At 39.5% G+C, this 15,618-nt stretch overlaps 1 protein-coding gene across 4 annotated transcripts in view; it reads left to right on the top strand.

Annotated features, from left to right (window-relative positions):
• Positions 1–15,618, top strand: part of suclg2 (succinate-CoA ligase GDP-forming subunit beta) — a 130,634-nt gene that overhangs the window by 59,546 nt on the left and 55,470 nt on the right. For all 4 annotated transcript variants that reach the window (XR_009064358.1, XM_057845423.1, XM_057845422.1 and 1 more), the window contains exon 9: positions 721–863. Coding sequence is in view for 3 of the 4 variants with exons in the window: in XM_057845423.1 (XP_057701406.1) it covers positions 721–863 (143 nt within the window). In the remaining variant the exon portion in view is untranslated. The remainder of the gene's footprint in view (positions 1–720; positions 864–15,618) is intronic.

Genomic DNA, 15,618 nt, shown 5'->3' with positions numbered 1-15,618 from the left:
AAAATAGCCAGATGAGCACATATACTGTAGATCAGTGTCTACAAGAACAAGGCCAATTTTTTAATGATAATACACACTCAGCAGGAAAGCAGTGCATTATTTTCATTTAAACCTACCTAGAAGCCACAAATTGTATGTGAAAAAAAAAAAAAAAAAAAGTTATCCGAGTGTTTAACATCCTCTAGCCATGGCTCTGCTAACGCTGGGATTACATTTAGCGTCTGATGATCCCTCAGCACAGACATTAAAGGCTAAAGCAAACACTGCCACGATACAAGTTGACGTACTCCATGTACAATGTGAAAATGGCATGCATTGTGAACATATGAGAAAAACGATGCTGCATTTTTGTCTCGTAGGCGTCTCGTCAAAAAAAAAGCTGCCATTCGTCTAGTTATGTCTACTAAGCTACGTTTTTAGCTCGTCACGTCATTGTCATGAAAAAACTTCGTCAACTAAATTTTTTAGTTTTCCTCATTGTTGATGGAAAAAACACTGGTTATGTTATATTGAATTGTTGCCACTAGAGGGCAGTTTATCCACCCAAATTAATAAAACTAAGTGCAAACACTTTCAAATCAAATCATTAAAACTCTAATTAAAAGAATCCTCGAAGCAGTAAAATTTGATTTGATGCTTTTTTTTCTAATCGAATTACTCGAGATAAACGATTAATCATTGCAGCACTAATAATGTTTGTTTCTGTTTACCACCTTTTAGTTAACGGAGCTGGATTGGCTATGGCCACATGTGACATCATTGATCTTCATGGGGGAAAGCCAGCCAACTTCCTGGATCTCGGAGGAGGAGTCAAGGAAAGACAGGTGTATGAGGCCTTCAAGCTTCTTACTGCAGACCCTAAGGTAAAAAGACAATATTCACAACATAATGAAAAGAACATCACTTATACACTTTTACAATAGTACATCTTATTAGCTCCTTTCACAGCTGATTCTTGGGTAGTTGAAAAGTAAATTGAATCATCTGTCACACATGCAAACTTATATCTCATTCAAGGCATGTTTAGAAAAATTATCTGTTGTAAAAGAAATATACCCTTAATTAGAGACCTTGGCACAAGTTCACAATTCTAAACTCACTTAAGGGTACTGCATTGTATCGTGTTTCTTTTCAGCGCCAGTACGGTAATGTCCGCATTCATCCATTTATGTACTTTTATTGAACCCACAAACACAAAGAATCCCCTCATTAAGTGCATGTACCTGTTCATACATTACTTATTATTATAATTATATGTTGATGTATTGTATAGAATCATTCTTTATTTTTCCGCAATAACATATTTTTAGACAGTCATTTCTTTTTTTTTCAAGCCTATAGCTGTTTCACACACATTTTACCTCTTTACAACTCCCTTGCCCCCTCACTGTGTCTCCGGCTTTGATGTCTCCAGCTCAATGTGCTGAGAGAAGCTATGTGCGTGCACTGCTGATACTAAATAGAAAACACTTGGTCTGAAATGACAAAGGCCCTTTCTCTTTTTGTAAAGTTCCATCTGCCATAAGAGCATTTGTTGCGTTGACCATTATTATTTCCTGAATGCAAATAGAAGCAGGAAACCTGAGAAAATGCCCTGCCTTACTAAAGAAAACACATACAGAATTGTGGCGGGCGAAAAATACTGTGGTTGTTGTCAAGTCGTGCTGCAACAGGTTTGCGCAACGTGGGTTAGCAGCAGAGCTTTGTATTTATTTAGGCCTCTAGCATGCTTAAAGCACTCATAGATTTGTTTTCTAGACAACAATAAATTGCTTAACTTTCTCCATGGCCACATATAGGAATGTTTGTGCACAGAACTTCTGAATGCGGAGAGGGTTACTTTGACCTGTAGGCAAGATGCTGGTGAAGGCAGAAAATACCAAATAAGGCTTTTATTGGTTTGTGCCTGTGTAGCAAAGAAAGTGACAGATGGCTGCTTTGTCCAACTCAAGATCCATTTTGTTCTCAGGGCTCAAGGAAATGTTATAGGCTTGGGTAAATGATTACATTCCTGAAGAATTACAAACATGGTCATGGGATGCAATTAATCCAAAATATCGAAATGGCTTTTACAAATTTGAATACTGAATAGTTAAGAAAACCCAAGCTGTCAAAATGTATATAGGGTGATCCCTCTTTTTTGGTGGTTAAAGCGGAAATGTGAACTAAGGTTGGCCAACCATGTTTTTGAATAATATCAATGGCTAAACAATTATAAGCATATTTTCATTATTTTTTTTAATGTAACCCTTCCAGATTCTTTGTTTAACCCATAGCAACGCCCTTGACAAAGAAAATGCTTTTCTTCGGCAATCTTCGGAAATCTTCCGAAATTATGTCACACTGAGAAGTGCGAGGGAAGTCCGCCAGAGAACAGTATTGTTTGTAGCATTGCTTCACGGTAAGATGCCACGGCGGTGTGTGGCGATGTTTTGTTCTCACTCAAACGAAAAGTTGTATGAGTGGCCAAAGGGCACGTAAATGGACACCTTTCGTTCGCACGAAGTGAATGAATTTCACGCCATCATCTAGTAGTGTTCTCTGCTACAAACTCTTCGAAGATGACTGCTTCCTTAACCGGTCTGCTTATGATCAAGGATTTGCCAAAAAGTAAGTGTGATTTTTGGATAGATGACTGATGACTTTGTCAAAGCAGAGCTGCCAAATGTTATGGAATGAACCGTAGACGCTAGTGACGTTAGCCAAAAGCTAACTCATGGCAATCTCCGATCATAGTTGTTGTTGCGTTCGCTGGGTTAAGCGTGTTTAAATTGTGCTTCATCTACGATCTTGTCCGAAAGGGTTAATCCACTTTCAATCGGGAAAGGGGTGTGGATGTGCATATAAACGGGTCGGCGTCGCGGTAATTCACACTCACGTTACCGTAAGAGACACACACCGCCGGTGAGTTTGTGCACATTTATTTGTATTTGTATTATGTATTTCCACCTTCATGCTTCAACAATTGCACTGCATTTGTACGGTTCGGCGTTTCTTTCACGGTGATCGCTTGATAGCCTTCTAGCTTGTGGTTTACGAGAGCCGCTGACTGGTGACAACTAGTGTGTTGGCATTGAGTCAATCTCGCAGTGAATCAGCGAGCGGCTCAAGTCACGCAGAAAATCATAGTAAATGTAATCGCGGGACAACACTGAAGTGGTGCTTTGTAATCTGTTCGCTTGTGTGAAAAAACTACATTTCCTCACGCCATTAGACGCCACTTCCTGCAGAGAGCCCCAAGCTGTGTTTGTACTGTTAGCTCCATGTGTTAATAAAGAAACAAAGTTTTCAGCACGTCGTGTGTTCAATACCTTTGTCAACAAAAAGCTCATAACAAGACACTATGCACGATCCGTTTAAGAGACGCTGGGACTAGAGAACTGTGAGTAGTAGGAGGCGAGGGGGTGAGATGAGCGAGAAGCAAAACTTTGCGGTGGAATGTGGCGGCAGTCTGCTATTATTTTGTTTTCTTACTGTTGCCACAATAAAGTGGAGAAAGCCATCAACGACTCATCTCCTTCTTTCCCCCCAACGTTTTTATATTATTATTTTTTATGCACAAGAGCTGCCGGATCTGCCAAAATGAACATGAAGTCTGATTATTATTTTTTTATCAGATAGACAATACATAAAATGATGTGCAAATGCCTGCATCTCCGAATCATGAAAATAATAACAGCCTATATCTTACAATCTTGTAATCTCGATGCGTCTTGTCTCCATTCCATGTCAGGTAGTCTAGGCACATTGTTTGCATCCTGATTAGCGTCTGGCTAATACATGTTAGGTCCAACATGAAATTCCAACCTCCTCTTCTTCCTCCAACTCTTCAAAAACTTGGATCTGCTCCCTTGCGCTTGCTGACTTTGTATGACGGCCGTATGTATGGAGCGCTGCCATCGCTGTTCTCGGTGTGACGTATCCCTTCCGGGTTTGTCCCCTTTCAGGCTCGAACTTCGGAAACGCGATTATTTTGTCAAATATACAACATATAAATTATTTTTTCATGCTTCATTTGTTGGACAATGTTTAATTACTTTAATTGTGACCCCATTTGGCATGTTATGAAATTACTTTACATTTCTGCTTTGAATCACTCCTCTTTATCCTCCACTGTGTATTCAAATCTTAACTTTTCTGAGAACAAAAAATAATACACAAACTAAATTATCTCTAACTCATCCTCTACTAACTTATCAGGGGTGCCCTTTTTAGGTCGTTTCACTTTTGTCTGGGTTTGAATTTGCAGTAAAGTTGCAAATTACATCTTATTGTGCAATTTTACTGACTAAGAAAAACATTAATTTTTGTAAATGTTCAGCAACGGCATGCTTCACATTTTTGCTATCAGGCAGAATTTTTGCAACTTCAACTCACTATTTTTGGGGCGGGGGGGCACCTTCCAATTTTCCTTAATAACGCCACATCTTTCAAATGACCCTATATTTCATACACATCGTACATTGTGACGCATCGTCACACGGCCGATCCCAAATCATTTTAAACATCTTGTTTAATGTGCTAAAAAAAATATCTTGTATTTCAAAATATCACATTATGATGTTCTTCTAAAACGACAACTAGTGGCAACTCAATAGAGCCATGGGTGTTTCAATAAATAGAGCAATGAGCAGTTTAATTGATGGAAATAAATCTGGATGCATTTTCCATGCACACACATTTCCACTTCCCTACACAAGCATTCAGAAAATTTTTGTAATAAAACAGACTTGGCCAAACGGATCAAACCTAAGCTTCACTTACGGTCTTAACATCCACACTTAGCTATCAGGCAAAAATAAATCCCATGCCTTGCAGAGAATGGAAGTAGTCTGGGTTTCTAACACTTCTCGCAGTGTTTAGTTGTCCTCCGATTACACTTAAAATTGGTTAATGACGTTTAAAATGAATAAATGAAAAAAAAAACATGACATGGGGACTTACCAATAGTGTAGCACCTGTAAAATCCGACACATTTCAATGGAGTACTGTGATAGCAGACAACTCTCTAAATGTCACTTCCAATCTGCAGGTGATTATAATTTTGCCTATTACGGCACCCCTGCAACCAGTTTGGTGTGCACAGTGCCACATACCCATAGTCAGTTGGGGAAGGCTCTATCACCCCTGAAGGACGGCTCCCCAACCACACTGATTAATTAGTGATATGCAAAAGTATCTGAACCTTTTGGAATGTCTCACATATCAGCATAAAATCCCCATCAAATGTGATCTGACCTTTGTGAAAATTACACAGATGAAAAAAATGGTGTCTGCTTTAACTAAAACTACCCATTTATAGGTTTTCATATTTGAATGAGGATAGCATGCATGCAAAATAAGACAGAAGTGGGAAAAATAAGTGAACCCTCTGCCTAAGGAGACTTAAAGAGCAGTTGAAACCAATTTTTACCAAACAGTTTAAGTAAGGTGTGTGCCCAACCACTGATTAGTGGTTTAAAGCTGCCCTGCCCACAATAAAACACACACCTGGTAAGAAATGTCTTGGTGAGAAGAATTGTCTGATGTGCATCATGGCTCGGTCAAAAGAGCTGTCTGAAGACCTGTGATCAAGGATTGTTGATTTGTATAAAGCTGGGAAAGGATACAAAACCATCTCTTGAACCCTTGAGTGTATGCTAAAGACTTACAGAAATCACTGGCACAGTCCAATATCTCTGTGCACACATCAACTATATGTAAAACAATGGCCAAGAATGGTCTTCACAAAGGAAGCCACTGCTGTCTAAAAAAAAAAAAAAACAAAAAAAAAAAACAATGTTGCTCATTTAATGTTCGCAACAAGGCACTTGGACGCTCCACAGAAGTTTTGACAAAATATTTTGTGGACTGATGAAACCAAAACTGAATTGTTTGGGAGTAACACGCAACGTCATACGTGGAGGAAAAATGGAACAGCTCAGCAACATCAACACCTCATCCCCACCATGAGGCATGGTGGTGGGAGCATCATTATTTGGGGTTGTTTTTGCTGCCTCAGGTCCTGGACAAATTGCAATCATTAATGGAAGAATGACTTCAAAAGTTTATCAGGATGTTTTGCAGGAAATCCTGAAGCTGTCTTTCAGACAGTTGAAGCTAAAAAAGGATGGATGTTGCAACAGAACAATGATCCAAAACACAGAAGTAAATCAACTTCAGAATGGTTTCAGAAGAACAAAATACATGATCTGGAGTAGCCAAGTCAAATTCCAGACTTGAACCCCATTGAGATGCTGTGGCATGACCTAAAGACAGCAATTCATGCCAGGCATCCCAGGAATCTGACTGAACTACAGCAGTTTTGTAGAGAAAAATGGGCCGAGATTAGTCCGGATCGATGTGCCAGACCGATCTGCAGCTACAGGGAACGTTTGGTTGAAGTTATTGCTGCCAAAGGGGAGGCCGCAAAATATTAAATGTGATGGTTCACTTACTTATTTTTCCCCCTTCTGTCATTGTTTGCATACTATCCTCATTAAAATATGAAAACCTATAAATGTTTGGGTGGTTTTAGTTAAAGCAGACTTTTTTCATCTGTGATTTTGACAAGACCAGATCACATTTGATGGTGATTTTATGCAGAAATGTGAGAAATTCCAAAAGGCTCAGATTCTCACCATACCACTGTAAACTGTTTATCGTACAAACTCAAGAGTAAATTGTATTAGTGTTAGGGCAGGTGATGGCACACTGTTGATAGGGAAAGATTTTCATTTTCTGTGCAAAAACAATTATTTCCTCTGATGTTCAGTCTCACTACTTGCCAAAGACCATTAAGCATGCACTCTTTGCATCTCAGGTTCTACTCATTTAAAGTCATTTTATTTCATGTTGCCATCATTTAGTGCCCTTTCTTAAATTCAGATATGGCCCTTTTGAATTTTCTTGAACCTGAGATCTCATGTGCCCGGTCTCACCTTCCACCAGGTATGATTACTCTCTTTACAACCCATTACCGTCCAAGAGTACTAGTATGTGTTTGTGCATTGCGTACTGTACATGTTGAATCATACCTATTGCGCTAGATACAGTACATGCCCTACTGCATCTTTCATCACCAACTATCCTATTTTTTATTGCCTGCCATCTATCCCTGTTCTTACTTGGGCCCCTTTCTATCATTTTCTTTTTTTTTTCTTTTGACTGCAGACTTTCATCTTGTTAAATCATATTATAGTCAATGCGAGGAGCCCTATTTAAGTCCATGGCTGCTAGCTAAATCCTCCACTCTCTGCTTTTTTCCCTTCCCTCTACAGCTTCCTAAGGCCATGTCTAATTTATCTCTATGGTGAGAAAGTAGTGGTTGCACCCAGAACCAGGTAAATTTGACCATTTCAGGTTTCAGGTGAAATGGGCCTAGTTCACAAGATGTGTTGTTATTAGTGCTGTCAAATTTAGCGTTTTTAACGGGCGGTAATTAATTTTTTTAATTAATCACGTTAAAATATTTAACACATTTAACGCAAGCGCCGAATGCAAATGCACAGGTAGAATTAATGGCGAGCAAACAGTTGGCGAGGAGGCACGTATGCTGTCAAATGCGAACTCTCAGTGTTGACTGTAAAATGACGAGCGGTCAGATGACTTTTGTTAACGCTGTCTTTATTTGGCAACACACACGCGGGGATGCGAGCTCAAACAACGGCCTACTAGTACTACTGTATCTGCTTAGCTGCTGTAAAGCAAGTGTCGTTATTGCCGCAAATGTAAACAAAGCGCTGTATAATGGATACATGACAGACAGCGGCTAGTTTTTGAAGTTGGCCCCCTTCCTCTGGTGGCCCATCAGCGGCGGTGACGTCCCGTCCGGCGTCAATCAGAGTACGTCATGTTGGGAGGGGAGGTAGCCAGCTGGCGGACGCGACGATCAGCTGACTGACAGTCTCAAAAAAGATAACAATTAAACGGCCAGGGCCGTTGCACCACTCAGAAGTGCAGTGAGCAGCGTGGGTAACGGTTAAATGTAAACATGGAAGAAAAGCAGGTTGGCAGGATGAGTACAGAAGAAGGCCACATTTATTTCTTTTTTTTTCTGTTACTGTTCTAAGGCTCTATGTGTGTTTGTTTTTGCAGAGAAAAAGAAAATAGTCTTCAAGAGAAAGAATCTTAATGTTAGGGCCATCTTCTTGATTTATTGTTATAATCAACAAATACAGTACTTATGTACAGTACGTTGAATGTAGGGCTGCAGCTATCGATTATTTTAGTTGTCGATTAATCGATGAACCATTAGTTCGAATAATCGAGTAATCGGATAAGGAACACGAAAAATTTAATTACCTGAGCTGAGCCTAAAACGGTATAAAAAAATAAATAAATGAGGATCTATGTACAACAAAAGAACAATTGGCTAACTTACATAGAGATTGATAGCCTTTAAACTAGCTGACTTTTGCTAACTTTTTTACAATGCTCTTAACAAATGGTTCAGACACATATTCCCTCAAAAATAGGCTAAAAATACCTTTAAACTAAATAACGAATACATTAAAAAAAAAAAAATTAGCTCAAACAAATACATAGCTTATGTTGGTCTTAACAGGGAGCACTTGGATTTAGCCATGTGAAATGAGGAAGACTAGAAGGCAGAGTATCCACCCAAATCAATAAAAGTACAGACAAACACTTTTAAAATAAACCATTACAACGCCACTTAAACGAATACTCGAAGCAGCAAAATTTAATTCGAATCTTTTTTTCGAATTGAATACTCGAATTAATCGATTAATCGTTGCAGCACTAGTTGAATGTATATATTGGTCTTGTGTCTTATCTTTCCATTCCAAAAATAATTTACAGAAAAATTATGGCATATTTTAGAGATGGTTTGAATTGTGATTACTTACGATTAATTAATTTTTAAGCTGTGATTTACTTGATTAAAAAGTTTAATCGTTTGACAGCCCTAGTCGTTATGTTGTAACTTTATGAAGGAAAGCTTGTAATGGAAATCACATACCTTAATCACACACGTGAGAGTGTGAACATTTATGTTGCCTGTCAAACCCCACACGTATCACACTCTGTTAACATGTTTACTTTTAATCAGAAGCTAGCTCTTTTAGAAGAAAAAAAAATCACCACTGGGTATGAAGCGGGGAGCCTGTGGGAGACGCCTGGTCCCCTGTGTTATAAACAAAAGCACTGTAAGCCAAAAGAACAGGAGAAAAAGAATAAAATGACCGACCGGGGTAATTGGGTTCATTCCCAGTGTGAAGATTATTAGACAAAAACTAAATGTGAGGCTGACCATGGAGTGTACATGCATTTAGTCTGTTCAACAATAGTGTGTGGGTTTTTGTGCTAAAAGGAGAATATGCTGTCTGCGTGATTCATTTCTTATTTTTCACCCACCATATATTGTGACTTAGCTGTTAAATGGGAATAACCATTACAAGAGTTCTACTTCAATGTTTTTCTGTAAATTCGCTTACAATGCATTATAATCCTGAACTTGTGACTGATCAGGGGGATTGTGTTTTATGGGAAACATTTGTCTATTATATTATTTTAATTTACAACAGTAAAATGGAAAGTGTACGGTATGTTACAGGCTAAAGCTAGATAGCAGTGAGCCTTTGTCCTGAAATATATAAATGAACAAAGGGCATAATTATTACATCTAGATACGAGCCACACACTGAATACATTGTACAATACCTGCATCCAAGCGAAGGTATGAACACAAAAGGCAATGTTTACGCCATAGTTCAAAAAAACAAACAAACAAAAAAAAAAAACGACGTTAAAACTGAGTTTTTCAGTCAGATTCAATGTACTAGTCCTTCTTGCAGCAAGTCAGTTTTAGAGTAATAATTCAAAAACAAAAATATTAGATGCATAAAATGGGGCCACAGAGTTTAGGTAAATTTTGTTTTTTGTCTGTCCTTCTATCTGACTGTCTTTCTATAGAATAGAATAGAATAGAATAGCCCTTTATTGTCATTATACAGTTGTACAATGAAATTGTGAAGCATCTCTCTTTACAGTGCTGGGCAAGTAAAAATCTCGAAAGTGGCTTGCAAGAATAAAAGTATATAATCTAAATAAATATCAAATACTGGTATGTATCAGGTAGTCCTATGTTCAGGCATTGCAAATATTGAAGTGAAGTAGCTGCAGTTGACAGTGACGGCATTGAATATTGCACAAGTAGAAATCGCGAAGGTGGCTTGCAAGAATAAAAGTATAACATTTAACTTAAAACTGTATTGGCTCGAATATAAGATGGCCCCGATTATAAGACGACCCACTCTTTTTCAAGACTCAAGTTTGAAAAAAGCCTTTTTGAACACCAAATTAATTTTTATACAGAAAATAATTACAGTACTTCTGAAACAAATGATTATAACAATATATTTGAGAGAAAAAGCATGTTATTTTGCCTCATTCAAATCTTAATATCTGAACATTTAAATATGTAAACTAAAGTACAATCACATTCGTTAATGAATGGCTTCTGGTTTTTTGAAATGTAACTAAACCAATCTATTGTGATAAAACAACAAAATGGCAAATAACTGCATTACCCATCAAAGTGAGGTCTAACTGTAACTGTAGTCTTGAAACAAATCTGAATAAGGAAAAACATTGCAATAAAATAATGCAAACTGGTTAAACTTGAGAGTAGCTGAGATCTGTCATGACAGAACTTTACTCCTCAAGTTCAGCATTCGCTTCAATGATATCTGGCACCCTCTAGCGTCGTGGATGGGTATAATGTCTAGACCCCGAATATAAGACGACTCCCACTTTTTCAGTCTTATTTCAATGCAAAAAATACTGTCTTATATACGGGCCAATACAGTACAAAGTATGTATGAGGTAGTCCTATGTTCAGGCAGAGCAAATAATTGAAGCGAAGTAGCAACATTTGACAGTGAAGGCATTGAATATTGCACATTAATATTGCACGTAAATAAGTATTGCACATAGTATGCGTTTGAATAGAAGTAGCAGAAGTTGACAGTGAGGCATTGAATATTGCACTTAGTAAGTATTGCAGATAGTATATTGCATGTAAATGAATGTTGGACATTGGGTGATGTAGTGTTTCATATGGATGTTCTGGGTGGAGATGGCTTTAGCAAAGAAACTGTTCCTCAGGCTATTTGTTCTTGCTTTTAAACACCTATAGCGTCTCCCAGAGGGGAGCAGGTCAAACAGCTGGGAACCAGGATGTGAGCGGTCCTTGAGGATGTTTAGAGCTCTCCTGAGGCATCAAGAGGAGTAATGTCCATCAGGAAGGGGAGGGGACAGCAAATGATACTCTGCGCCTTCTTGACTGTCCTTTGAAGCCTCTCTGAAGCCTCTCCCTGTCTGCAGCAGTGCACCAGTATACCAGTTGGAAATGCATTATGTTAGCAGGCTCTCAATGGTTAAGTGGTAGAAGGCCAGCAGCTGCTTCCTTTCTATCTTGTTCTTCCTGAGGACTCGCAGGAAGTGCAGATGCTGTTGAGCTTTCTTTATGATAGCTGTTATGTTTGCTATCCATGAGAGGTCATCTGAGATCTGGACTCCCAGGAACCTGAAGGTTTGGACCCTCTCCAAAAACTCGCTGTTGATGTACAGGGGTGGCAGGTCAGTACTGTTCCTGACCTCTTTGAGTTTGGTAGTGTTCAGGGCGAGGTTGTTTTTCTGAGCACCAGGCTGAGAGTTTGTGGACTTCCACTCTGCAGGGTGCCTCATCTTCCTATGTATTAGTCCAACCACTGTGGTGTCATCAGCAAACTAGACGATGGTGTTGCTCCTGTGGATTGGACTGCAGTCGTAGGTGTAGAGGCAGTACAGGAGGGGGCTCAGCACACAGCCCTGTGGTGGCCCGGTGCTAAGTGTGCGGGTGGAAGAATGGTGGGGGCCAAGTCTCATAGTATACAGTGTATCACAAAACCCCTCACATTTAGTTACTTTGAGGGGAAAATAAATAAACTCTATAATATAAACTGCACACAGACTACTTTTTATTGTGTCAAAGTTGCAGTCGTAGGTGTAGAGGCAGTACAGCAGGGGGCTCAGCACACAGCCCTGTGGTGGGCCGGTGCTCAGTGTGCGGGTGGAAGAATGGTGGGGGCCAAGTCTCATAGTATACAGTGTATCACAAAAGTGAGTACACCCCTCACATTTAGTTATTTTGAGGGGAAAATAAATAAACTCTATAATATAAACTGCACACAGACTACTTTTAACTGTGTCAAAGTTTCATTTTGTCAGTGTTGTCCCATGAAAACTTAAATATCTGCAGAAATGCGAGGGGTGTACTCACTTTTGTGATACACTGTAGACAGGGGTGAAAGTGGCTAGAATTTCTTGCCGGAACCCCCTAACATAAAGTTGGGCACAGAGCCCTTTTTTGGGGGGGGGGGGGGGGGGGGGGGGGGGCTTTAACCTCCTAAAATCACCAAAATGCAAGAACTTTTGGCACAGTTGTAAATATAACACACAATAAAACACAACAGGTTTCACAGTGGTTAGCACGTTCCCCTCACAGTTCTGATATCAAGGGTTCAATCCCAGGCTCCGGCCTTCCAGTGTGGAGTTTGCATGTTCTCACCATGCCTGAGTTGGTTTTCTCCTGGTGTGTGTGAAAGCAGGGCTATAAACAGGGCGAGCTGGAAATGGCTAAATTAAACTGAAAACATAACGAAATTAAAATGTCAATCATTACGTTCGGGTCGGGCCAGGGTTCTCGCTAATTTTTTTAAATAAATATATATTTATATACGTATACCAAAATGATGTATGGATGTTAAACAAAGGAATACTTGTTATCAAATAAATAATTTGGATAAAAAAGACAAGGCGCTGGATCCTCATTGCAAAGCCAGAACCATGCGCCCTCTTTTTACTCTTTCTCCTCTGCGATGCAAAACCGCATCTCTTTATTTACGTTTTACAAACTTTTCCAGCGTTATTTCGATGTGTAAATGCATTCAAAATGATCATAAAAATATGTAGACTTTTTAATCATTAAGAAAAGTTGCGTTTTTTATCTGCCAACTGAGAATTCATTACAAAAGACAGGCTTTAATGCACAGGCATTGTCACCAAATGTGATCACGCAAAACGCAACATGTCCGTTTTTCCAAGCAGCAAGCAGTGATCTGTCCAGGTCTGATGGGAGCATCCCTTCCCTCTCCTCCTCACAAATAATACATAGAATTTTGAGGGGTTTTTTCTCGGGCTTGGGCCTACAAAAAATAAAAAATAAAAAAATTTGTTCTTTTTTTTTCTGAGCTCGGGCCTACAAATAAAACATAACATTTTGGGGGTTTTTCGGGCCTGCAAATCAAGTTAATTGATCGGGGTCGGGCTTTAATACCAGCGGACCCGGGTCGGGTCGGGCTGGATTTTTTTAGGCCCGATCTTACCTCTTGATGACCTTAAATTGGTTGCGGTTACACGTCGGAGAACGCTCCCTCCGAAACAAAACACGACAGGATTTGACCAACATTGTGACAATGCTGACCAAAAATGACGTAATGTCCAGGTTATAAAATCGCCCAGCAGCCTCCCACGCAGAGAGTGCCAGTGGGCAACACAGGACAAGTCTGTGAAAGCGTCCAACCGGCTTCATTCTCGGAATCTTTTCATGCATGAAAGCAAGAGAGTAAATCCTGCGTTACCTTATACGGGAAAATTCCCTGGTAATATGTGTGAAAAGGGCTACAGGCAATGCGACTTGTCAAATAGAGAGACGCTGGGGAGAACCATGTAGAATAAATGAATAATAAAAATAAGTGGAAACGGATGACGCTAAGCAAGCTCTTTATTAGGCTTGTACTGTTAACACTTGTGTATGTAAATCTGACATTAGTAGATTGTTCTTATTGGAGATGCGTGTGTGGCAGCGTGGTAGTTTTTTTTTTTTTTTTTTTTAAACATTGGGTTTTGACAGTTGCCGTCATATTTTCGGGATCAAAGCACCATATGCCGGAACGGCGTTCAACCATCATATTTCATGGCGGAACGCCGATCCGGTGCGTTCCGGCCCACTTTCACCCCTGACTGTAGATCATCTTAATAATATTTCTGCTACTGTTGTAAAGCTTTATCATACATTCATACATATATGACACACCGGCTTTCTTAATGCGGGCATGATTTAAGTTAAAGGTTAATTTGAGGTCTGTCTGAGTGCATGCTTCCAGTCTTTGTATTTATTTCTCAAAAAAAAAAAAAAAAAATCTCGTTACCACTTTGTTCAACCATATTTCCCAAAAATCTAGATTCGTAATATGGTCCTGTATACTGAGTTTAATTTCCTGAAAGGCTGGGAAAAAAAAGGATCAATAGGGTCACCACACATTCAGACCCTCATTCGTCTTCCGAAGGTTAATTTGAAGAAGTGAAGGGATTGTCTGGAAATGTGCAAGGGAACTGAAGTCTTGTCAGATTGATTTGGCCCTCAGAGAACTTATGTCTCATCTGTCTCCTTCACCATACCCTCGTGCTAGTAGTGTGCCTTTTTACTGTATGTTTCAAAACAGTTATATTAGTTTCTATGCATCATCATCAGAAAGCAGTATTACTTAACTATCATTTATGCTTGAAGACCATGGACTGCTAATACATTCTCTGCATCGTGCTGTCTTGTCCAATTTGACCCTGTGGATTTTCACACATCAACAGTCAGGTCCCAACAGCATGCCTGATTGAGCGTTTCCCTCTACAACATTCCTTATCTGTGAGAAATCAATATAGGATCTGGGATCGGAGTGCCAGCTAATTGAGCTCTGCACTCTTTGTTCTCTTAATGCTGCCAGGAGTGTTTTGTCATTGCAGCACCTGCTTCACACTTTTCGGACAAGGGGCACAGCTCTGTCATCAAATTGGGCCTTTAGATGCCGCAGGGGGAGGACGATGCCTGTGGCTGACTGTGTAACATTATAAAGTCAAGCAGTCAAATTGGAGATATGGTAGAAATACTAAATACCTTACTGTAAAATTTCAGAATACTTGACACAAATATCATTCCCAGTTTCATGTCACTTTGTAGATACCTTTTAATTTGCTGCAATTAAACAAGATCTTGCATTTATTTGCATCCACTTTACACTACTAACTAGGAGAAGCCAAAGGGAAAATAATTAAAATTCACTCCTGTTAGTGTCTTTGCAATACAGTATTGCAGGACCGTTACCTGCAAATATTTTATGTATTCCAGTAGCAGCCATGATTCTGTTCTGTTTTTTGCATTTCATATTACATTTTGAGTGATAGTGGTGAATGATTCCTGAAATTCAATTCAATTTTATTTGTATAGCCCTAGATCACAACAACATTGTCTCAAAGGGCTTTGCAGAGGCAATATGAAACACAATCAGAAACAGCAAATGAAGCAACAAAGATGAATAAATACATTCAAGTCATGGGTTTCCCCCATCCTTAGACCCTCCATGTCGGCAAGGAAAAACTCCAAAAACTCCAGAGTCTTCGGGAGAAAAATGAGAAACCTTGGGGAGTACCACAGTCAGGAGAGATCCACTCCCAGGACGGATAGACAGGAAGCCCCAGGACCGCTAATAGGAATTAGCAGGTTAAGTTACAGTCTGTAAAGATGCTGTGGAGAAAAGGAACAAGAAGCGGTCCATCTAGCCAGATGAGACGGGGGTAGCA

The sequence above is a fragment of the Corythoichthys intestinalis genome, chromosome 9 (assembly GCF_030265065.1).
Source record: "Corythoichthys intestinalis isolate RoL2023-P3 chromosome 9, ASM3026506v1, whole genome shotgun sequence".
Lineage (NCBI taxonomy): Eukaryota > Metazoa > Chordata > Actinopteri > Syngnathiformes > Syngnathidae > Corythoichthys > Corythoichthys intestinalis.
The sequence above is the reverse complement of the archived record's forward strand: the minus strand, read 5'-3'. Positions and strand labels throughout refer to the sequence as shown.